The sequence below is a fragment of the Solea senegalensis genome, linkage group LG17 (genome assembly GCF_019176455.1).
Source record: "Solea senegalensis isolate Sse05_10M linkage group LG17, IFAPA_SoseM_1, whole genome shotgun sequence".
Lineage (NCBI taxonomy): Eukaryota > Metazoa > Chordata > Actinopteri > Pleuronectiformes > Soleidae > Solea > Solea senegalensis.
The window spans coordinates 18,945,873-18,970,410 of record NC_058037.1 but is presented as its reverse complement, the minus strand read 5'-3'; the positions used below and the strand labels follow the sequence as shown (position 1 = coordinate 18,970,410).

Genomic DNA, 24,538 nt, shown 5'->3' with positions numbered 1-24,538 from the left:
ATAATAATAAAAATTATAATAAGTAGTAGAAGAAATCCTTGAGTTTCAATATGATCCTCCAACATGAAAACAACCAAAAGCCTGTGTGTGTCACATAGGATAAAGGAATAAAGTGCACGTTCGTCCATTTCCTTTATAAGCATGTCGCTGATTTTCCTACACTGACCTGCCAAAAAAAAAATCTCAGTCCCATCACAGAGAGAGATACAAGCAAACGGCAAGATGTACAAAAGTTTCTCTTCACGTCGTAAACACCTCCCGCCCTGCAGCTTTACAGGAAAACCCTGTGTGTGTGTGTGTGTGTGTGTGTGTGTGTGTGTGTGTGTGTGTGTGTGTGTGTGTGTGTGTGTGTGTGCAGGAACATCCTCCCATTGTCCTAGCGCTCGCGGTGGCTGCACTCTTTCATACGATTGTTGCACCTCCAGTTTGACTCTTTTTACAGCAACTCAAACACAATCAATACTTCAAACACACACAAGGCAAACTTTCCTGACCTGAGGAATTTATCCTATTGTCCATATTTTTCATTTCAAGACCTTTAACTCATTCACGTGTACAATAATGTGTCAAATACAAGGCTGAAATCCACATTAGTTCAAGTGGAAATGTCCACAATGTCGCAATTAGGCGAGAGAAATTACGTTTTATTCACTGCAGCTTCGACTGTACAGAATTTAAATTAAACGAGATGATACAAAAGAAAATTGACTGATTTTAAAATGGACTTTGGTTTAGGAGGAGGAGGGAGGGAGGGAGGGAGGGAGGGAGGCAGAGAGTTTCCTCAAGTCCAGCTGCGAGCTGGCCGGAGGAAAAGAAACACACAATACCACAAAAACAAACACACACACACACACAAACCTGCACTATTCAATTCATTTGAATCCAGAGAGGGGAAAAAAACACAATAAACATTTCTCAAACCCTTTGCTTTGTTAAACTGGTTTAAACAACAACAACACTACTGCTGCTGCTCCTATTTTTAAACAGGTTTTCTCACCACATGAGGTCACACTCATGATAACGTAACTCCAGGTTTTATTCTTATCAAACAAGAAGAGCTGCTTTTCTTTGTTTGCTTTGAACACAGAACAAACAGAACATGACATAAAAACTGAATGAGTCTGAGTCGATATTTATCTTACCTAGGACGATAGTTACCTTACCTCGGACGATATCTACCTTACCTAGGACGATATCTACCTTACATAGAACGATATCTACCTTACCTAGGACGATAGTTACCTTACCTAGTATGATATCTACCTTACCTAGGACGATATCTACCTTACCTAGGACGATATCTACCTTACCTAGGACGATATTTACCTTACCTTATCTACCTTACCCTACGATAGTTACCTTACCTCGGACGATATCTACCTTACCTAGGACGATATCTACCTTACATAGAACGATATCTACCTTACCTAGGACGATAGTTACCTTACCTAGTATGATATCTACCTTACCTAGGACGATATCTACCTTACCTAGGACGATATCTACCTTACCTAGGACGATATTTACCTTACCCCAGACCTGAAGGTGGTCAGTTTGTTTTATATGGATAAATAGCTGCTTTACACTACAGTTTTCATCCATTCACATGCTGCAACATGGGGTTAATTGTCTTTGCTCAAGGACACATGTAGACGAGCAGAGCCAGGAATTTAACCCCCAACCTTCAAGTTGAAAGACAACTTGTCCTACCACTGAGCCACCATGGCTCGTTATTTTTAAGAATTTTACTTAAGTAATATTACAAAAAAGTGACTTCAACTTCTACCAAAGTCCTGTTTTTTGGTAAGATACTTTAACTCAAGTATGACTTTAAGCTTTTAATTTTATACCTATAGACTGAAAGGTAAAAAAACACGATGCCCAAACTTCTACTATCTGTGTGTCTAAGTTTAAACATTAGCAGAACGTCCCTGAAAACAAACAGCAAACAGTGACAGAGCAGACGGTCATCTCTCTCACACACACACACACACACACACACACACACACACACACACAGCTCCCTCCACTATGACACACACACTCCATGTATGATCCACATGCTCCTTTTTGCAAGAGCTTCTGAATAAAGCAGAGGCTTCAAACTCGTGGCCCGGGGGCCATGACCTCCATGACCTCCTCTCCAAGTAAACACAGCGTCTGTGTGTGTTGTTTTGTTACCACTATTGTCAGAAACATCAAACACTACTGTGATAATAATTAACATAATACATTAGGTTATGTTGAATAAAATACTGTCTATGGTATTTTATTGTTTTTAAGTGCTTTATAAATAAAGTTGGATTGGACGGTTTTTATATTATGTATAAATGTATTACAGCCAACATTGAATTAAATATACACATAATCCGATGTGTGTGACAAAAGGCTGTTCAGTAAAATGTTTTTATGTAGAATAATATGTTTATAAAACCTTTTTTTTTTTTACCCCAGTGTCCACCTAATTTGTGGTGCATCTATTACCAAATGTACAGTGTTTCTTGAACGCATCTCGTTATTGTTTGAATATTCAACGGAAAATACCACTGAATATCGGAACAGCATTCTTGCTGGAAATGCCCGTCTCAAGTGAAAGCAGATTAGCTCTCCTGGATTAACATCCATCCTATTTTCCAACGTTTGTGACGTTTGAAAATATTTGTGTTCTATTGTTGTAGTGTAGATTTTTATAAATTTTTTGCTCTTTAATAATATAATTTTATTTTCTAAACAATAAGTATTTTATACTTATGTAACCGTTTTTATTATTTATCTCTGCGTATAGTTTCAGTTAGTATACTTTGCGCAGCGCTTTGTTTGACTGAGGTTGTTTTAAAAAGTTTACCTCATTCATACATAGATTTAATAAACTGGACAATAGGTTGTTTAGGTTTAAGTTCATCCAAGTTTTATTTTCCCATTGCTCTATGATCTGTGCTGATTTAAATACAAAAAAACAATACACACATCTCATCGTTAAATGAAAGTCTAATTTTTGGATCTTTGATAATCTCATGTGCTATCATACTGCGTCTTGATTTAAATAATAATAAACAAAAGCAAAGACTGAGCTGAGGCTCGACTTAAAAAGTCACAATTTCAATATGTTGGAAACATGACTTTCCGATATATAAATCCAAAGTATTTGAGCCGTAAAGCGGAGGGAAAAGCACAGTTACCTGGTCTCTCCTGCCCACCACAGAAAACCACATGCTGCAGCAGCTCGTTACAGTCCAGACCACTTCACTTCAGACCGACACACACACACACACACGCGCTTTTATCCCAGACAGACGGCGAGATTCAACCTGTCAACATGCAGCAACAAGTCCACAGAGTTTACAGCAGCGCGGTCCGGCTGCGATCCATTCAGCTCAACATCAGTGTTCCAACTCTTTTAAGGGTGGAAAAAACAGTCAAGTTCATTTTTAAAGAGCGGTTTGTGAGTTGAAAGAGAGCTGTGTAAGTTTCAGTAAAAGTGGCAGTAAGTTTCCTTCAATGTTCCCAAATGTGGAGTAAAATTCCTCCACGCGCTCCCGATAATCCAGAGTTTGTGACGGCAGAGACACCGGCTGCTCGCTCTGAGGTGGAGCTGCTGCTGCTGCTGCTGCTGCTGCTACTACTGAAGCTCCACCAAGCAAATACCACACACACACACACACTGACACTGACACACACACCCATATACAGCTCACACACACACACAGTTATATAACAAGACAGAGCTCGGGCCAGTTCTCCAGAGTTCAACCAGCTGTTGGACAAAATCCTCTACCTGCCTTTACCCATCCCACGCACACACACACAGTTACACACACAGCACACACACACACACACACAAGCGTTACCACCCGCTCTCCTCCTTGCACGACGTCTACACAAGTTTGAAAGTAAACAGAGCAACAAGGTTTCCTCAGTACATCCTTACTCCCTTCCTTCCTGCCTTCCCACTGTTTGAACAGAAGTCAGTGCTGTGTGTGTGTGTGTGTGTGTGTAGGAACAGCACTGACTTCCATTCATTTGAACAGACTACACAAAATGCATTCAACCATAACCAGATAATACAAAGTAAAAGTAAAACCTTCACAGTGGGTGTGGTTTCACTGATGAATTCACCTGTTCATGTGGCACATGGTAGTTTCTTAGTTTGGATCCTGGATCCGGCACTTTTCACTATGAATATCCATGTACGTGTAATACAGAGTGTCTTATATCCTTTTCTTTCAGCACAACCGACAGAAAATCTGATGAAATTCTATATTTTTCTTTTACTTTCCATCAACTTTAGAAACACACCTGAGCAAACGAGTACTCAAAGTTTCGCTTGGCTCGTTTTTATGAACAAAAAAGAAAGAAATATTTTACATTAAATATGCGATGTAAAATTAATCATGACTTTGAGTCAGCGACAAAGCCTGAAGATGCGACCCATAGACACACACACTCTCCGGGATGTCCGACAATGAGCTTCTGCCTCATTAGGACCAGGTTTCTGGTCTCCATGACGACTACTGGTCCTGACAGAAAAAAAGCTCCTAAAAGCATCAGCAGAAAAACTGGTTCCGCTTCAGCGAAAGAGGAACAAACGTCATGTTTTGTACCGAGAGAAAAACAATGAAAATATAAATGTGTGTCCATCTGCTCATTTAAATAACAGTACGACAGAACCATGTGACCTGTGAGCGAAATGTATTTGTCAAAGTGGAAAAACATCCAGACCTGCTAGAGGATTTTACACAATCTGCTAAAATGCTTTCCAATTTATTTAATGCAGAAAAAAAACAATAATATACAACAACATCCTTAATAATGTTTTTTTTTTTAAGCGTTTTTACTTTCATCTCATCCAACTGTGAACGTGAGTTTTAACAGATTGTGATTGAGTAGAATGGTGATGCTGCATCGACGTCAGGTTGTTGTTGCTTTTCAGCTTTAATTTACTTTAATGTACGTGTTATAAAACAGTATAAGACATATTTTATTACATTTAACATCACTTATGCACATATGGGCTTATTTTACACGCTTTGCCCCAAATGTTCCTAAAAATATACAAGTAAACGACATTGTAACGGTCTAAAAACAAGCAGAGGTGAGTTGGACACTGAAGGAGTGAATGGTCCAGGGTGTGTGACGCCCGCCTTTCACCCTCAGCTGGGATTGACAACAGCAAATGAATGAATGATCCCATCTTAAACTAAGTTTATCTTCGTCTCACTCATTCCTGACTCCCCTGAATGTTAAGAGTGTTGATGTGAACACATGAGGGGCCGTGTGTGTATGTGTGTGAAGAAATAAACGCTGATCTACTGTGCGGCGCCCACCCTGCGTGCTCGCCGCGGCGGATAAAACAAACCAGACGCCCCGGGTTCTCATCGTGTTTAGTCTCCGGGCGGCTGTCAGACTCAACAGTGACAGCCGTCTATTTTTAACACGGCGCACACACAGAAATCCAACACACTCGGTTCAACAGAGCCAAGTTTTTGTGGATTTCCTGTCAAAAATAGTCTCTCTCACACACACACACAGGTTTAGACAACTATTCTTCTTAAGACTCTGCATTGAAAACAAAGCGTTACCCCTTACTTACCATACCATAACCACAATTCACATTTTAGCCCTAAACTTAACAAGGTCCTCATTAGGACCAGGTGTTCCCGTCTCCATGACGACTACTGGCCCTACTGGCCACAAGTACAAAAACAAAACACCAAACTCGTCTTACCTTGGCGGCCACGATGCTGAGGCCCATGCCGTTGTGCTTCTTCAGGGTTACCGTGACAACCTCCGGCTCCTTCCTCATTGGCTGAAACGAGAGACGGGGGACAGGAGAGGCAAAGTGAGTGAGGATGAAAACCCTGTGTGTGTGTGTGTGTGTGTGTGTGTTTATGTGCGTGTGTTTGACGGACAACGGCGTGAAGAAGACGGGAGGGGAGGGTGGAAACGCGGTGACCGTCGTCTGGCGAGTTCCCTCCGACAATGAGAGCGCGTGGAGTGAAAAGAGGGAGGGGTGAGAACAGGGAGGGATGGAATGAAGGAGGGATGGATGGATGGAGAAGGGAGACCACAGAGAACCTGTGGCTGGAGCCGAGTCAAGAATGAAAAACCACATCATGGCTGCCACACACACACACACACACACACACGTGCCGGTATATATACACACACACACACACACACACACACACACACACACACACACACACACACGGGAAGGGGCAGGGTGACTGGGAGGAGAGAGAGAACGAGACAAAGAAAAAGAGAAAGAGTAGGAACGCCCAGAACCGAACAGCGACAACGACCACATGACAACGACTGCTACAACAACAAAACAAGAAAACATGGAACACAACACGACCGCACTGATCATGTGACTGCAGCGGCTCCACTCCGCACTGACTCACAACAACAAACACGATTGTTTACTTCTTTATCTTTACGTGTTCCTTCTGAATCGTGAAGATAACAGGAGACATGCGATGATCACATGTGGACGTTTGGATTTCAGAGTGAGTCAGAGTTTAAGTACAGATTTAAAGACTGAACACAGAACGTCTCCTAATGAGGAAGAAGATGATGAAGAACGTCCAACTGTGGAGTAGAAGGAGTAGAAGTAGGAGTTAAATCGTAGTAGAAGACGGGAGAGAAGGTAGAAATCGAAGTAATTAGAAGTAAAAGGAGGAGAAGTTGAATGCTCCTCATGAACGTGAGCCTCGTCTCTGTGTTGAACATTCTATACATCACGCTGTGAGGAGTGGAGGAGCTCAAAGCATTAAGTTAAATCAGGAGGAGGAGGAGGAGGAGACTCTAGTTTAAAGCTCTCTGCAGCTTACAGTATATGTGGTCTTCCATCATAAAACCGGTCCAGGTTTCTGCCTGCGGCCACAAATTCTACTTGACTTACACGTCGACCTAAAGATTTAGACACTTTTCCAGCGTGTGTTTTCTCAGCTGCTCAGTCTTAAACATCAGAGGAAATAATTAGAAGAATCGAGGAAATAATGGTGATGTTTCCTTAGTCGTTTAAAGAAGGCTGGGTTCTGATCATCATTCTTGGGATTTATTTGCACCTTTCGTCACCATGGTTACTCTGAACGTTAGGAGAAACCAAAGCACAGCGTTCATGTCGAAGTTGTGTGGATTTTTCTTAAAAGTACAGAACAGAATTGAACCACATTTAGGCAGAAGAGGAAAATCTATATCCCATAAATGTCCAGCGGTTCACTCGACAGACTTCAAATTTGGCTCACCAGTGCGTACAATCCGACTTTGTCGTTTGGACAAGAAACACAAGAGATATCGGTAGAAATGTGACATATGTGGCTAACAGAGCTGATCCTGCCCGTCACACAGCACATACTATTATTAACCAATTCATTTAATGTGTCACTTTTCTCTTATTGTTCTGGATTATTACTATTGTTTAAATGTTATGTAGACATCTGCTTCTGTACTCATGAAGAAGAAATAGATCAAGTTTGTCTTCATGGAGTGTTTAGATGATTCTAAAACAAAGCGTGAAAGGCACCAGTTTAGTCTCAACTCCTCCTCCTGCCTCAACACACACCATCCATCAGTGTGTGTGTGTGTGTGTGTGTGTGTGTGTGTGTGTGTGTGCGTGAGTGAGCCTGCATCATGTCGAGACTACAGTCATGAAACAGTGAAGGAATAAACAGACCCATTACAGAGGAAGCAGCCAGAGTGTGTGTGTGTGTGTGTGTGTGTGTGTGCGTGCTTGTATTTACATATGTGTGAGGTCAGGGTTGAGACTAAGTTTCAGGGCTAGAATGGGGTTTAAGGGTTAAGGTAAGGAGCTATTGAAAGGTTCCACAAAACATAAAAACATATCTTTGTGAGGACATTTTGACCTTAAAGCACTTTTTCTGGGTTAAGACTTAGTTTTAGGGGTTAGGGTTAAGAGTGGGTTAAGGTAAGGCACTTAGTTGTGGTGGTTAAGGTAAGGGGCTATGGTAGCAGTGTCCAAACCTTTTTTAACAGTAAAAGTAAAATGCACTGTTTTGTAATTACGTTCCTTTCTTTTTTATAATTCTCGTTTTTTTTGTCAACAAATCTAAGTCACACAGGAGTGAAGACAAGAAAGAATTCTGCCTTTCTTTCACATCCCGAGTCAGACATGATAACATACGTCGCATACGTCGGATTTTTAACCGCTACACAAGTTTACAAATAACTAAACATCACCAGTTTATTTATCTTGACACAAATGGACAATAAACAAAGAAAGGGAATCAACCCACCAGGACGGATGATTCACCCGGGACTATGGTTTCAAAGCGACTCAAAGGGGACGACACGTGACCGGGGCCGGTTTTGTGTCCCAGTCCGTCCCTGGACATAAATAATACATTATAAAACCAAAGCTGCGGGACAGACAGAATCTGACCGAGGGCTGGACTCTGGACTCGGGAATGCATTATGTGTCCTCACTAAGATATAGAAACAAGTGTGTGTGTGTGTGTGTGTGTGAAGTGCATCTGTGAAGGTTGTTATGAAGAGTAAATTGCCCCTGCTGAAGTCACTGTAATCACCGCCTTCCAACAAGGAGACCACACACACACACACAGTGTAATTGGTCACTTAAGGGACTTCACATGAACTCTTCATCCTTACGTTACACACTTAACCACTGACCCCAGAAATCAGCTTTTGTCTCAAAACTTGACAGCTTTTCAGTGTGAAAGGCAGACACACGCAGACACAGACACACACAGAGACACGCACAGACACACACGCAGCAGCTTAACTGTTTCTCTATAAATAGTCAAAGTATGTCAGTCGGTGCCACAGCTGCGTTTCTGCTCAGGAATTTTACCTTTTTTAGTCTCAAACTCACCTTTTTTTCATTTTCTCTTCAAGACTCTTCCACAACATTCACTCACTCTTCCCTTAAGTCCCCTTAAATACCCTTTAATTTACATGTGAATCCTTGCAAAAATGAACGGGGAGTTTACGTGACGCTGAAGCTGATGGGATCCATGTGAGCTCAAGACGTACATGGATGTTTTACTTTACTTCTGCTTTATGGTTGAGGTTACTTATAAAATCTTATTTAATTTAAAGTGTCAATATTTTATTTTAACCAAGTTTTAACTCAAACCAACACAGAATAGAGAGTCAGATTTGGTTTGTGTCCTAAAGTCGTTCTAAAGTCAGTTTGTGTCTCCACAGCCGTCACATCTACTCTGAGTTCTTCTGAGTCAGCGTTATGAAACCTGCACACTGTGCGTGTGTGTGTGTGTGTGTGTGTGTTTGTGTGTGTGTGTGCGTGTCCTACCATCTCAGAGTTGTCAACCGCAGAGAAGTGGCTGTCACAGTCGGCTCCTTCAAAGTGCACGGTCCAGGTACCGGGGGAGCGAGGATGTGGCGTCAACCGACAGAAACCTGGTAACAGAAAACACACACAGTCACACACAGTCATGTGTGTGTGTGTGTGTGTGTGTCTGTGTGTGTGTCTGTGTGTCTGTGTGTCTGTGAAGAAGAACGACCGCTGCACCTTTCCCCCAATGAAATAACATCAGTGAAGTAACCAATTTTCTGGATTCTGCTATTAAAAAAGGAAGAAGAGGATGAGACTGAGGAGAGGAGAGGATGAGACTGAGGAGACGAGAGGATGAGAGAGAGAGGAGACTGAGACAAGAGGATGAGATTGAGGAGAGAGAGAGAGATGAGACTGAGGAGAGAGAGGAGAGGAGAGAGAGAGAGGATGAGACTGAGGAGAGAGGATGAGACTGAGGAGAGGAGAGAGAGATGAGACTGAGAGAGGAGACTGAGGAGAGAGGATGAGACTGAGGAGAGAGGATGAGACTGAGAGGATGAGACTGAGGAGAGAGGATGAGACTGAGCAGAGAGGAGAGGATGAGACTGAGCAGAGGAGAGGATGAGACTGAGACAGAGGATGAGACTGAGAGGAGGAGAGAGAGGAGAGGATGAGACTGAGAGAGGATGAGACTGAGGAGAGGAGAGGATGAGACTGAGCACTGAGGAGAGAGGAGAGGATGAGACTGAGGGAGGAAGGAGAGAGAGAGGATGAGACTGAGGAGAGAGACTGAGGAGAGAGAGGATGAGACTGAGTGAGAGAGAGGAGAGGATGAGACTGAGCAGAGAGGAGAGGATGAGACTGAGAGAGAGGGAGAGGAAGGAGATGAGACTGAGGAGAGAGGGAGGAGAGAGATGAGACTGAGAGGAGAGAGACTGAGGAGACAGAGGATGAGACTGAGCAGAGGAGAGAGATGAGACTGAGAGCATGGATGAGATGAGAGAGACTGAGGAGACTGAGACCTGAGCTGAGACTGAGACTGAGACGAGAGGATGAGACTGAGGAGACGAGAGGATGAGACTGAGGAGAGGAGAGGATGAGACTGAGGAGACGAGAGGATGAGACTGAAGGTGGCAGCGATGCAACAATCATGGATGTAAGCTGCTGTTAAACTCACAGAGGAGGAGGAAGAAGAGTGAACTGTGCAGTACGACAGTTACTCCTGCATAAGAGCAACACTATGAGCTCAAAGTGTACTTTTATTCTTTTCCTAAACTTGATCAACACTAACTAGAGTGTGTTTTCATGACTCTGTGATCTCACCTCTCTGCAGCAGGGGGTCCAGGAAGTCCTGCAGGCCGTTGGGGAGACTGCGCACCACGTCGCACGAGTAGCCGTCCTCGGGGAGGAGGAAGGGCAGCTGGAGGTCCGGGTCCTCCTCCAGCTGCACCTCTCTCCCGTCGCTCCTCGCCAGCTCATCTGCTGTGTTTTCTGCTACGGCCACCACGTGATCTATCAGCTCCTACACAAACACACACACACACACACACACACACAGGTCTTTACATCCACAGTGACGCTTCAGTCCTGGTTACACTTTAGAAACAGTGTCACATAAACGTCTGTGTGTGTGTGTGTGTCCAGGTATTACTAATGTTGTGGGGACCTAAACCTGTTTACACAGTCACATTATGGGGACTTGTCCTCCTTGTGGGGACAAAAAGCAAGTCCCCATAACGTAAATTACTACATTTTAAGGTGAAGATATGTTTTAAGGTTAGGTTAGGTTAGGGTTAGGTTAGGGTTAGGGTTAGGATTAGGCCAGTAGTAATTGTGGTTAAGGTTAGAGTAAGTCTCCAAGAAATGAATGTAAGTCAATGCAATGTCCCCTCAAGTCATGAATGTCGAACATGCATGTGTGTGTGTGTGTGTGTGTGTGACTCACGGGTGGGATGTAAGGCTCGTCTGGAGCACAGTGGTAGTTGGTCATGAGGGCGTGGAGCTGCAGAGAGTTGAGCTTGAAGCACGTGTTGTGGATGTTCTGCACATCCTGCATGGAATACTTGTCCATGGTCAGCAGCGTGGTGGCCTGGAAGACACACATGGAGCCACATCAAAGACATTCATATGACATGTTCCACGTTTTTAGGTGATATTTTACAGATCTCTCACCTAAACCACAATCTTCAAGTACAATCACTATAGGATTACTGCAACGCTCTCCCACACCAAAGCCCATAGAGAAAATAGACGTTTTAAGCTTGCAGGGAGACAGGAGCAGCTGGTCTACTGCTGCCTCGTTTACTAAGCTTGTGTCACGTAGGAAAATCCAAATGAAGGACGTCAAACACAAAAGTCCCCAAATACCATGTTAGAACTTACAAAAAGGAGTCAGCAGTCGATGGACAACTCCCTTCTCCTGTCGTGTAAAAATGCTGATTTTCTGTATGGGCTTTGGTGCAGGAGCGTGAACGCTTCACAAAGCGAAGAAAAAGTCAAATTTTATCCACTTGTTTTATGTATTTGTTAGTTTTTATCCTTGTGTACCCACTGACAGACACTGTCCACATACTTGGTGGTTATTAAGTGATAATTCCACTAGAGGGCAGTATGTTTCCAGCCAACAACAAAGGTGGTACTGGTAAAACTGAATATTCATTTCTCCCTCGGGTCCTCAAAGTCTCTGGTGATGACATAATATTGTTCGGTCAACTACAAAACGGATTAATAAAACTAAATCCACAGCTCGGCGTTACCTGTACGATTCGGCTGAGGTGGCAGTCGGCGGCGAGCTCCAGCCCCTGCTTCTCGGCCCACGCCTCGATGTGGCTGAGCTGCTGCCGCAGGATGGCGCCCCAGTAGTGGCAGCAGAGGCCCGAGTCCTTGTCCTTCACCAGCTTGTTGAACAGCCACATGTTGATGAAGTGGAAGAGCTGCGAGAAGAGCTGGATGGTCAGGGCGGCGTTGACGCGACACCGCCGCAGCAGCGACATCGCGCCCGTCAGGGTGTGGAGGACGTCCTCTGGGAAAGCCAAGACAAATGTCTCAGAGTCTAGTGACTCTTTCACAAGCTCAGAAAATAAGTGTGCGTTTATTTAAGGACAGACTGATTTGGTCAAAGTTGAGGATTGCGATTGAAAGTTTGTGTCGATTCTTGTTTCAGAGGACGACAATTCCTGAAACTGTCGATTGTTATTTTTTGAATTACCTATCTTGGGTCTTTGTGGATTATGCTCCTCTGGGTCGTCCAGGAAAGCCGGCATGTAATTATTCAGGTCACCCTGGAGACAGTGAACCAGGTACCTGCACGCAAACATGAGAACACGTTAAAAATAATATACAAACAAAACAGGTAAAACTTGTGTTGACCTATCTTTTTAATACAGAAACTCAAAGATAAAAATGTGTTTGTCCATCAACAGATTAATCAATAATTCATTTTCTGTGTAGGCAATACAAACTCATTATAAAATCTGAAAATCTTCAACTGCGATTATTTAAAAACCGTAATACGAAACAAAACGTTGATTAAGGTGAGAAAAGTCCCGAGTCTTGTGACGCGTTTAAAGTTTCAACCAAGTCTCTACGTTAAAGGATGACGACACTGTCAGGCTCCAGAGAATGGGACCATTTCCCATTCATGTGTATGTGGAAATGCTATTTTTGTTTCGCCATGGTAACTCTAGGGGAGCTCTCATTGCTTTGCATTGCTGATCAGGCACTTTAATCAACTGAAAATCCCTCAGAATAACTCCCCGATGGAAGAAAACCCCCTTAAAATCCCATAATATTCCATCCCATCCACACTCAGACTGACTTGAAGGCCATCTGGACCAGATGGGCGAGGATGTCCTGAGCGTCCAGCGTGACGCGACTCAGGTCGCGGTCCTGCTTGATGAAGTTGAGCAGCTCGGAGGCGTTGGCCATCCAGAAGGCGAGCGCTCCTGCGATGTTCTTCTGCTTCTGTTCTCGCACAAACACGCATGCGCACACACACACAAACACAAACACACACACACAGAGAGAGAAAACAAATACAGAGGACGGTGTTAGAGCAGCCGCGTGAAGAAGAGGCTGAACAGAGAGAGAGGGGGTGGGGTTTTCTGTTTGAGTGGCAGCCAAGAGGAGCAGTTGTTACTTCAGGGATAGACTCATGCCCCGCCCACCCCTTCCTCCCTCCCTCCCTCTAAGCCAACCAGGTGTCAGGAGGAAGAATGGTCACCATCATCATCACCGTCACTTCAAAAATAAGCATTTCCACACACGTTTTGATATTTTCAGTTTGACGAGCAGGGAAGATGACGGTGACCACGGCTTTATCACCCCCACACACGACTGCAGTGACCAGGTCACCAGACACCAGCGTCTGCCTCAAAGCAAGAGCACACGTCTCTGCTCTATTTTTCATTTATGTATTTGGACTGTAGACTGGTTTACTCTCACACGACAAGCGACCGACGCAACACAGCAAAGTACATCTAGAACTTTTATATAGTTACTGTACATGTGGTTTTCTGTCCAGATATTATATTATATTATATTATTTTAATAAATGTTTCATCTGTCTATAATTTTCTCAATTAATCGTTGATTAGTTTGGTCCATAAAATGTTAGAAAATGTGTATTAATGTCCTGAAATGTCCAACACGGAGCGAAGAAAATATTCACATTTAAGAAGCTGAAAAATCCAAACACTAGTTTTAATTAATAGAATGAACTCTAAAATCGATGATCAAAATAGTTGACGATTAATCTAATTGTTCTCAGCTACTGTTAGTGTCCAAATTAAGGAAATAATGTGGCATTTTTTTAAATAAATTGTTTGCTTTTTTAAGAGGACGTAGACTTTCATATAACTTTTCAAATGTGCAAAGCTAATTATCTGAGCCGTATACTATACATGAATAAATAGCGGCGTTAGTTTCCCGCGTCTCATCTAAATAAAAACTGCAGCCAATGAGGAAGTGTCCGAAATCTGTATTCTCTTGAGTGGCCATCAGGGGGCGACCCTAATAAACCACTTCTCACGTTATTTTTAAACGTCAGAAAAGCGCGATTTGGGTCTCAAATGCAGATTTCATGTCTTTGTGAATATTTGTTTCCAAATACCCGACAACGCGGCGTATAAATCGGTCTAAATATAGGCAATGTGGGATTATGCGTATTATTTCAGTACTTAAACCTGCCAAGTACTCAAAAACGAAAGTTCGCAAACCAGCGGGTGAAGCTACCTTATCATAGCTCGCTGTTAATATCGGCGAAACATCCCCAACTACACGTCAGTCCACAGTCTAAAGAAAGTCAAAGTTCTCTGGTGTTGAGATCACAGCAGAGGCCAGAGCTCAGTGTCTGAGGAGCTGATTGGTTAATAACACCACCAATCACAGAAGGAGGAGCGGCACAAAGTCCACGCCCCCCTGCACTCATCTATCCCCGCCTTGAAAAACGTTAAAAAAAAACAAAACATCTTTTTCAGAACAGGCAGAGAATAATAAAAAGAGATGGAGCCAAAAAATAAAAGGTGACATGAATAAAAACACAGATGATGTGAATACAAAACAACGTCCAAACAGACAAATGAAGCAGAGCGCGGTGGAGGAGGACGCAGGGACGCCGCCCGTCTCTCGTCCACACTGTTGAGTAGGAAGAAGCAAAGAAGAAGAAGAAGACAAAATGGATGCCAGGATTAAAGATGGAGCAATGATGGAAAAGAGTGACAGCTTTGGTTTGGCTCTGTCTGTTTGTTTGTTTGTTTGTTTGTTTAGTACCAGGCGGCTCCAGCAGGAAGCTGAATGGAATTAGTTTGTGGTAGATGTTGCTGTTGTTGCTTAGTTTTTCCAGCTGTGGGCAAAGACGCGTTAATGTCAACGTGTCTGAACGTTTCTGTTAGAGGTGAGGAAAAAAACAAGCAGCAGCAACAACAATGAAGGAAGCACAGAGAGAGAGAGAGAGAGAGAGTGAGAGAGAGAGATTTGGTTTAGGTGACATCGTCAATTGTTTGCAACACTGGGTCCGGACCCACAAATAGGCCATAGGGGATTATTTTGGGGTCCCTCAACCTTTCCACAACGAGCATCTTTTTTTTTTTCAAATAAAATGCATAAAAATGAGGTTTCACTTAGTTTATCAAAACATCTCTTGGAAATGATTTGTTTACCAATTCAAAATGACACCATGGTTCACAGATATGGCTGTAAATGAGTTCTTTTATTGCGATCGTTTAAAAACAGTGGGTCCCCGTAAAGAAGGTTTGCTCCAAATGGATGTTCCTCATGACCCTCATATTTTAGCTTTCAGGGGAGTATTTGTTTATATTCTTAATTTAAATAGATATCATGATTAATCATGATTTATCGTCATACGATTGACTTTCCATGCATTTTTACAGAATCATGATATCAATGTAATCGTGCGATGTTCACGGCTAATCGTGGAGAAAAATAAAGATGTATCTATGCAACAATGCTTAAAACATCCAAACAAATGGTGAGACTGCACAGGGACAATAAACATCTGGTTAAATTAAAACATTCCTTGATATTCTAAGAATATTTGGAGAGATTTTTCAAGTTTTTAATTCATCGTTTGTGCAACATTGATGATTATCAAAATATGAGGAAGACAGGGTTACGAGCCACTTTAGTTCCATTTTATTTCATCCCTAAAATCAGTAGGAATTATCACTCAGAATGACTTTCATTTTAGGTTTTAAATTAGCTGTTAAATCTTGCCAAAATGATGATTTACATTAGTGATCTGATGCACGTCGCCCTAAAACCATGACACAGAGACAGAGAGAGAGAAAGAGTGAGGTAGAGGTAGAGAAAGAGAGTGAGTGAAGGAGGTAGACGGGTCTGCAGCAGCCGTATCATGGTGTGCTAATGTGCTCTCCTACCTGATCCCCATCACGGATCTCCTGGATGAAGGAAGAAGAGGAAGGAGGAGGAGGAGGAGGAGGAGGACACGTTCACAGGACAGAGAGAAAACACGTCAACAGCTACAGTATGGACACAGCTATGTAACACACACACACACACGTCATGGTTCACAGTGTAAAGCCATGTTCAAGAACAAAAGTGATGCAGGTCGACAGAAAAAACAGAAAACATTTGCCTGTTCAATTTATCACAGCTTTTTACTACTACTAGTTTTTATTGCTTGGTACATTTACAAGGTTTGAGGCAGACTAATCGTCCGTGTCTCTGCATACACGGCACGACCGCGTCATTTTAGTCACATAGGACGTCTGTCTGTCTGTCTGTCTGTCTGCTGGACTCATCAAATGAAAAGAGAGGAAAACCATGCTTGTAGTTTTGTACCAATGAAAGTCAAACACTGCACAGCCATCAGTTACAGCAGCGGCGTTGTCCTGTGTGTGGAGGGACAATTAGTCTCATTGGGGACATGCAGCGTTAATAATAAGGGTAATAAAAAGCATCATGCGCCAACTTTTTTGCCGTTTCCTACTAAAAGGAACTCTTAAATTTTCGTACAAAATGACTGATTTTGCACGTTTGGTGTCTGACGACGAGGAGAGAGTCGAGGGACTTCGATGAAAAAACTGATTCTGTTGACGTCACATTGTCGCTTGTTTGACTTATGGATATTAACACGGCAACATATCACCTTCCGGGACTCATGAGATACGATTGTTTTCATTCCAAAAGGGACGACCCTACGAAAACACAACGTTTAAAGAACGGTTCTGGAAGGTTCTCCTAAGGTTAGTCACAACCAAACCAACATTTCTGGAACGTTCCCTCAGGGATAGGTAAAGGAGTCTAACGTTCCCTCAGGGATAGGTAAAGGAGTCTAACGTTCCCTCAGGGTTAGGTACAGGAGTCTAACGTTCCCTCTGGGTTAGGTCCAGGAGAAGGAGTCAGGAGTCTAAAGTTCCTCTGGGTTATGTCCAGGAGTCTAAAGTTCCTCTGATGTCCAGGACTCTAACGCCCCGGAGGGTTAGGTCCAGGAGTGCAATGTTCCCTCAGGGTTGGGGTACAGGAGGCTAACGCCCCGGGGTTAGCTCCAGGAGTCTAAAGTTCCCCAGGCTTAGGTACAGGAGTCTAACGCTCCCAGACTTAGGCACAGGAGGCAACGCCTCAAGTTAGGTCCAGGAGTCTAATGTTCCCTCAGGGTTAGGTCCAGGAGTCTAACGCTCTGGGTTAGGTCCAGGAGTCTAATGTTCCTCAGGGCACAGGAGGCTAACGTTCCCGTAGGGTTAGGTAAAGGAGTCTAACGTTCCCACAGGGATAGGGACAGCAGTCTAACGTTCCCTCTGGGATAGGTACAGGAGTCAAACGTTCCCTCAGGGATAGGGACAGCAGTCTAACGCCTCGGGGATAGGTACAGGAGTCTAACGCCTCAGGGATAGGGACAGCAGTCTAACGCCTCTGGGATAGGTACAGGAGTCAAACGTTCCTCAGGGATAGGGACAGCAGTCTAACGCTCTGGGATAGGTACAGAGTCTAACTTTCCCTTGGGGCAGGTCCAGGAGTCTAACCAAGAGTTAGGTCAAGAGTCTAACGCTCCTCTGGGATAGGAGGAGTCAAACGCTTCAGGATAGGGACAGCAGTCTAACGCTCCTCTGGGATAGGTACAGGAGTCTAACCTTGGGGTTAGGTCCAGGAGTCTAACGCCTCCCCAGAGGGTTAGGGTCAAAGAGTCTAACAGGATAGGGACAGGAGTCTAACTGGGGTTAGGTCCAGGAGTCTAAACAGACTCTTCTGGGGTTAGGTCCAGGAGTGTAATGTTCCTCAGGGTTAGGTACAGGAGGCTCTGGGGTTAGCCCAGGAGTCTAAAGTTTCAGGCTTAGGTACAGGAGGCTAACATTCCCGCAGACTTAGGCACAGGAGGCTAACGTTCCCTCGGGGTTAGGTCCAGGAGTCTAACGTTCCCTCAGGTTAGTCCAGGAGTCTAACGTCTCCAGGAGTCTGCTCCCTCTTCCAGGAGTCTAATGTTCTCAGGGTTAGGTACAGGAGGCTAACGCTCCTCAAGTTAGGTCAGGAGTCTAACGCCTCTGGGTTAGGTCCAGGAGTCTAATGTTCCCTCAGGGTAGGGCAGGAGGCCCGCGGGGTTAGGTGCAGGAGTCTAACGCTCCCCAGGGATAGGGACAGCAGTCTAACGTTCCCTCGGATAGGTACAGGAGTCTAACGCTCTCAGGGATAGGGACAGCAGTCTAACGCCTCTGGGATAGGTACAGGAGTCTAACGTTCCCTCAGGGATAGGGACAGCAGTCTAACGTTCCCTCGGGGATAGGTACAGGAGTCTAACGTTCCCTTGGGGTTAGGTCCAGGAGTCTAACGTTCCCGCAGGGTTAGGTCAAAGAGTCTAACGTTCCCTTGGGGTTAGGTCCAGCAGTCTAACGTTCCCTCAGGTTTAGGTCAAAGAGTTGAGGGAACCAAAAAACGGAAACGTTCTCCTGGTGGTTGCACCGTGGTTTCCACACTAACTAAAAGAGAACGTTCAAAAAAACCAAATATTGTATTTTTATATATTTTTTACAACCTTAGAACTATGTGTATATTTTTCAAATAATTTGCATAAAAATTAATTTTTGATACATTTCTTAAACATTTCTTTGAAATTATTAGTTTATGAGAATATATATATATATATTTTTTGATTACAGGCTTCAAACTCTAAATGCACAAGCCTGCCAGAATTTATCAGAAGAAGAAGAACTTTGTCTGATATGAGCCTAGTTAAATCCAAGTTAATCCCAATTAATCATGTTTTCTTTGTTACAGAAATGTGTTGCTGTGAGTCACAGACGACTGCAAATTGAAAATGAACATGACAAAAAATGCCCAAAAATGTAATTTATATCAACTTTAGTGATGTTAAATCACTAATTTTAAATCCCTAATATGATAAAGAATCTTTCTTTTTAAGTTCAATGTGTGACTGAGTTAAAATAAAATGGTTTCCGCTCATTTCCCGGCCTATTTTGAGTAAAATGAATGTGTCTCTCTATGCAGATGATGCACCGCTCTTCACAAACAAGAAGCAAAAACACGAATGGGAAGAACAAACAAAAGAGACGTCAAGTGTGACCGGCAACAGAGGGAGGCGACTGTGGAGAGAGAACGCTGCAATAAAAACAAACGTGCAAACACAAACTTACAACACAGCTACACACGTGTTGTATGGTTTCAGTTAAGGTGGAGCAAAAAACGCACATTTTCAACACAAACAGAAGCAGCACTGTGGTGCAGGAGGAGGAGCAGGAGGAGGAGGAGCGGCTCGACACGTTAAAAAGAGCGTTAAAAAAGTACTGACCTGGATGACGCCCTCCATCATGCTCACCATCTTGTTCACGATGGCGATGACCTTGTGCGTGCGCTCCGACGGCGACATGTCCGGCCGGTACGTCGGCGACAGGACGTAGCGACAGGCCATGTACAGCACGTACGTGGGCGACAGTTTGAAGTGGACCGTGGAGCTGTTGGTGTAGTTGATGATGGCCGACAGGAAGGTATCTTCAGCTGTGGTGGAGGAAAAACACACAGAAATAGTCAAAATTGTCCATAAATTGCCAAAAATGTTAAAAAATGTCCACATTTCACATCCGCGGTCGCAGAGACTTCTGAGTGTGTGTTTTTTTTTTTTTTTGCCGTCATGTCTCTATGACAATGATCAGAAAACGCTGCTTTGGCTGTTCAAACACACGTGAACTCATCATACAATAACAAATACACACACAGACACACACAGAGACACATTAACGCCCAGAGCACAAGACAGTCAACAAACACAGGTGTTACCGAGACACAGGAACCGATTCAGAGAGCCTGGAGCAACAAGAGGAGGACGTGTGAAACGTCAGGTTCCATCAAACACATCAAAACACCCAACATTTAGAAGACGTATTAAAGACACCGAGAGTGATTTACGTTCATTTTTCACAATAAAAACACAGTTTCAAGTGTCTAATTCACATACTTTCAAGGATTTCAAGGACCGGCAGGAACCCTCCAAGTTTAATAAGTGCCCAAGCAGGAGATGCACGGATTATTTGAAGGTTGAAAATCTAACTCGACGCATGTTTTTGTGCAGCAGAACCCCTGGGTTCGATAGTTTAGTTTCCAGGTCGTTAACTGGGTCACAGACTCAGAAGAGAAAATAATGATCGATACTCACAGTTTTCTCTGAACTCGATGCTGGCTGGAAGGGTCATCTCTGTCCTGTCGGCTGAGCTGTCCTGAGACCTTTATGAGAGACGCAATAGAACACCGTGAGGACGAGAAGAAAGACGAGGACATGCTGGAGGAAGAAGAGGACGAGCGTGTGTGTGTGTGTGTGTCTGACCTGTTGTCCTGCTGCTCTCCTCTGATCATGGGTTTGACCATTCCTCTCTCCATCTCCAGTTTTCCTGAGCTCTGAACAGAAGACACACAAACACACACATGATTTTTGTTGGGTTTTTTTTTACTGTTCACTGCACACGAGAGGTAATTTTAGCCGGAGAAACGGCACAAACAGCATAATGACTACTGTCAGACGAGGTCTTCAGTCACACTTTAATGTGTACGTTTATAACAGTTACATAATTCAAACGCTAGAAATACAGCTCCAAAAATCTGCGTGGGAGGATGAAAGTGGCGTTTTTTTTGGAATCACTTTTTCAACATAAGGTTTTATGATTTTAAACGTATTAAAGCCTCAGACTTTTGTGTGCGTACCTTGCTGAGGAGATAAAGCAGCGGATTCTTTGACATCACCATTTTAAGCTGCTTAAAAGTGTAGTGTTTTATCATAGTTGTTGTTTCCATCATTTCCTCGTTGCTCGCTTGTCGGCTCCTCCTCCTCCTTCTCTGTTGTTCTTTTTTCCTTTGTTCTTCTTCCTCTGATATCTTTAAACTCGTCCATCTTTGATCTGTGCTCTCCATACGTGTGTGTGTGTCTCTATTTCAACCGTTTACGTCGTACGTTATTTACCAGAGAATGTAGGAAATTTCTGTAGTTTCTGCTTTGATTTTCGTAATTTTTATACTTAATACTTCAATAAAATGGTAGTGCACAAAAGTGAACACACATTAGGTTTAAAGTATAACAAACAGACACGAATGAGCAAGAAGTCACCGCATGTTTCAGTCGCACAAAGGAATATTTTGAATCATTTAATATTAGAAATATGTTCATAATGTAATTAATATAGAAAGCAACACGTACATGTGGATAAAAAACATACATTGATTCATTAAGAAAGCAATTAAAAAAAGCAGATTAAACTGTTATTTTCCCCTTGTTAGTTTTTTTTGTTGTTTTTTTATGAACTTGTGATTCTCCAAATCTACTGTATCTGTTTTTAGTAAGTAAATATAGAAAACACTTATCTTAACTTATTATAAGAGTCACTTAATCAGATCAGTATTGATTCCAGAACTAAAACGGTTTAAACGGCTTTCATGTCGTGTTTAAACAACTACTGTATGAACTTAGACGACAGAAAAAAAAACGTATATAATATCAGAGTCTTTCTCAGATGCTCGGTCAGGACCAAGCTGCTCCTCTCTCACTTCATTCAAAAACCTTTTTTCCAGGCCTTGAAAACATTTTTGCAACGTGGGAACCCGGGCTGTTTACTGAACGCGGAGAGCGAGAGCAAACTCTGAGCGGTGAATCACACATTTTTACACAGAGGTTATGATGTAGAAAAAAGAAATAATATTAATCTAATGTAAATACCAAGATGAAGCGAGCGTCTCTCTCTTTAAGTCACACCTTCATTTTCACTTGAATTTCTTGGATGTTAGTGGCCTGGGTGTGTATGTGTGTGTGTGCGTGTGTGTGCGTTACCTTGCTGGTGGGCAGGGCAGCTCCACTGTGGACGTCTCCTTGAAGGTCGAAGGTGGTTTCAGGTACGCTGCTGCTGAAAGGACACGCCGACTGTTAGAGGACGGAACTGTTTTCACACACACACACTTATCAGATTCTCAGGAAGAGGGAGGGAGAGAGAGAGAGAGCGAGAGAGGGGGAGAGGGAGAGAGAGAGAGCGAGCTCCTGTCAGAGAAGCAGTAATGTCATTTCTAATACAAGCAGACGGATCGTTTGCTGTATAAACACAAACGCACGCTTACATAACAGCATAATTAGAGACGTCAGGCAGGAGTTCTTCCTGACAGAAGTGAGCGAACAGCAGAGTGTGTGTGCATGTGTGTGCATGTGTGTGTGTGTGTGTGTGTGTGAGACAGTAATTAAAAGTGACAACCGTTGTTTCGAAGCCGGGCGTCTGCTTTAACGCCCCATGTGACAGGAGGACATCGATGTCAAACACACAGAACAACAGCAGCACTGAGCTACAGAGCATCTGTGCTCCATCATTGACAGAAAACATCATTATCGTCACGTAAACGATCACCAGCAGGAAGAGGAGGAAGAGGAGGAGAAGTGGGCTCAACCATTAACAGAGTCAAACTCAAATGACCAAAAGAAAAAGTAAAACTCTCCCCTGTTGAGTAAAAGTGGGTGATATGAGCTTAAAATGAGCTCCTCATGGCATCGTAAGAACAATATTTGTTTCACAGAATTTCAAAATAAAAGTGGAACGAGATATTCTAAGTAAAATATCTCGGATCGACGGAAAAGTGAGTCAAACAACGTGCAGCTAAAGGTACGTTCCAGTTTGTGTCGAAATTCGTGATTTCCAAGTTGAGGGCTGGCCTTCCTTTGACCACAGCACAAACTCACAAACTCAACCAGACTGTCAAAAGTCAAAAAAGCAGTAAAAATTGTTGTATTTTTATCATAAGCTTCAAATTTTTTACGTCTTGTTTTTTTTGCCTCATCTGCTGCCACGAGTCGCTTTCTCTTAAAAACAGACAAAAACAAAAAAAGATGGCTTACAGGGAATTGTGAAGGCGTGCAGCAAAACCACCAGAACAGCACTGAATGACCTCCATGACCTGAAAATTACACTTGAAATTCTCTATCCGACCTGAAACTTCCTCTGAGCACAGAGACATTTATTCTTAATGAAACTTAAATGTTGTTCTATTGTCTTTATTTGTGCTGTTGCGTTTTGTTCTTGTAAGATTTTATACGTTTGCATCCGTGTTTTCACAACTCCTCGAAAGGAACGTTGGAGGTGATGTCCAACCTCTGATCTAAATGGAACCATAAATCTTCTTTTTGAAGTTCTTCATCACAGTTCAACGTTCTCCTGCTTTCTCAGCTCCTCAGTCTCTTTACAACCCTTGGTAGTTTTCCCTCTGTTCTCATCTTCATTCTTCTATGTTAATCCAAAGATGCGTAAACATTATTCATCCACAGCTGGTTGGTCGCTGTGAGCTCGTCTCGTCCATAGCATTTATTTTGAATTTCTGAGTTTCTTTGAGTGTTGTTTTTTTTTTTTTAGAATCACGTCTCCTTAAATTTAAAAAGAAAAATAAGGGATGACAGTAAACAGAGGCACAGATTATGCGTGTCCTTCCAGATTCCCCGGGTTGTTTTTCTCATTAAACGTTGGTGACGGTCCAAACTAAGCTGGGAGAGGGAGCAGATTAATGCTCTGAACTCTCATTGGCTTCACGATCATCCGTTCAACCGCCAAATCAAAAAGCTCAGACTTTTGTTTTTAATGCCAAAACTGTGGCTTTTAAAAGTCAGAAACATCGCGTGTGATGTGTCGTCACCACCAGCTCAGCTCGACAGAAGTTTGACTCTGATTAAGAAGAAAAAAGATGTCAGATTCCAGGCTGAGAGGACAATAAATAAAGAGACTAAGAGGACACATGAGGTGAATGTCACTCAGCAGAGTTGTCATCCAACTTTGTACCAACTCAACTACTGACAGCCTCTGTGACTGAGAGTCTGCAGCTACGTGAGGTGCAGCAGCTCCTCAAAGACACGCAGTACGTTTACAAGTACAGTCTAATCAGGCTAAGGCCATAGTCTGACTAAGACAGGCAATTGGACAACTTGCAGAGTCTGAGTGTAAATGCGGAGAAGAAAAACAATGTATAGACTGTGTATTTCTGCGAGATGGACCGTACTGTGGTGCTATATGTTTCGCACCTGTTGTACGTGCTAACCGTGATAAAAACTAGATGGAGCACAGCTCTTGCAGTTGTCCTGTTGTCCGAAGAAATATGCCGCCAGTTTATACGTCGTCTCCTTCTAATTCTGGGTCAAAACCTGGTGAGGCTATTTTGGTGCATGCACAGAACGCCAAGTCTGACTCGAGTCCGACTAAGAGTATACATGCAGGAGTAATCGGACTATGAACCACACTACCAAGATATGTTAGTCCGACTAAGAGT

General features: G+C 43.1%; 1 protein-coding gene across 18 annotated transcripts in view; it reads right to left on the bottom strand.

The window, feature by feature from the left end:
• The window catches only part of afdna (afadin, adherens junction formation factor a), a 100,523-nt gene that overhangs the window by 28,284 nt on the left and 47,701 nt on the right, over positions 1-24,538 (bottom strand). For 11 of the 18 annotated variants that reach the window (XM_044049431.1, XM_044049416.1, XM_044049426.1 and 8 more), the window contains 12 exons: positions 22,077-22,149; positions 20,586-20,656; positions 20,418-20,485; positions 19,557-19,762; positions 16,174-16,194; positions 13,095-13,240; positions 12,486-12,580; positions 12,034-12,299; positions 11,223-11,366; positions 10,601-10,799; positions 9,296-9,402; positions 5,726-5,806 (listed from right to left, as the gene is read on the bottom strand). In XM_044049431.1, coding sequence (XP_043905366.1) covers positions 5,726-5,806; positions 9,296-9,402; positions 10,601-10,799; positions 11,223-11,366; positions 12,034-12,299; positions 12,486-12,580; positions 13,095-13,240; positions 16,174-16,194; positions 19,557-19,762; positions 20,418-20,485; positions 20,586-20,656; positions 22,077-22,149 — 1,477 coding nt within the window. The remainder of the gene's footprint in view (positions 1-5,725; positions 5,807-9,295; positions 9,403-10,600; positions 10,800-11,222; positions 11,367-12,033; positions 12,300-12,485; positions 12,581-13,094; positions 13,241-16,173; positions 16,195-19,556; positions 19,763-20,417; positions 20,486-20,585; positions 20,657-22,076; positions 22,150-24,538) is intronic. The other 7 variants (XM_044049417.1, XM_044049424.1, XM_044049428.1 and 4 more) reach the window with 3 other exon arrangements.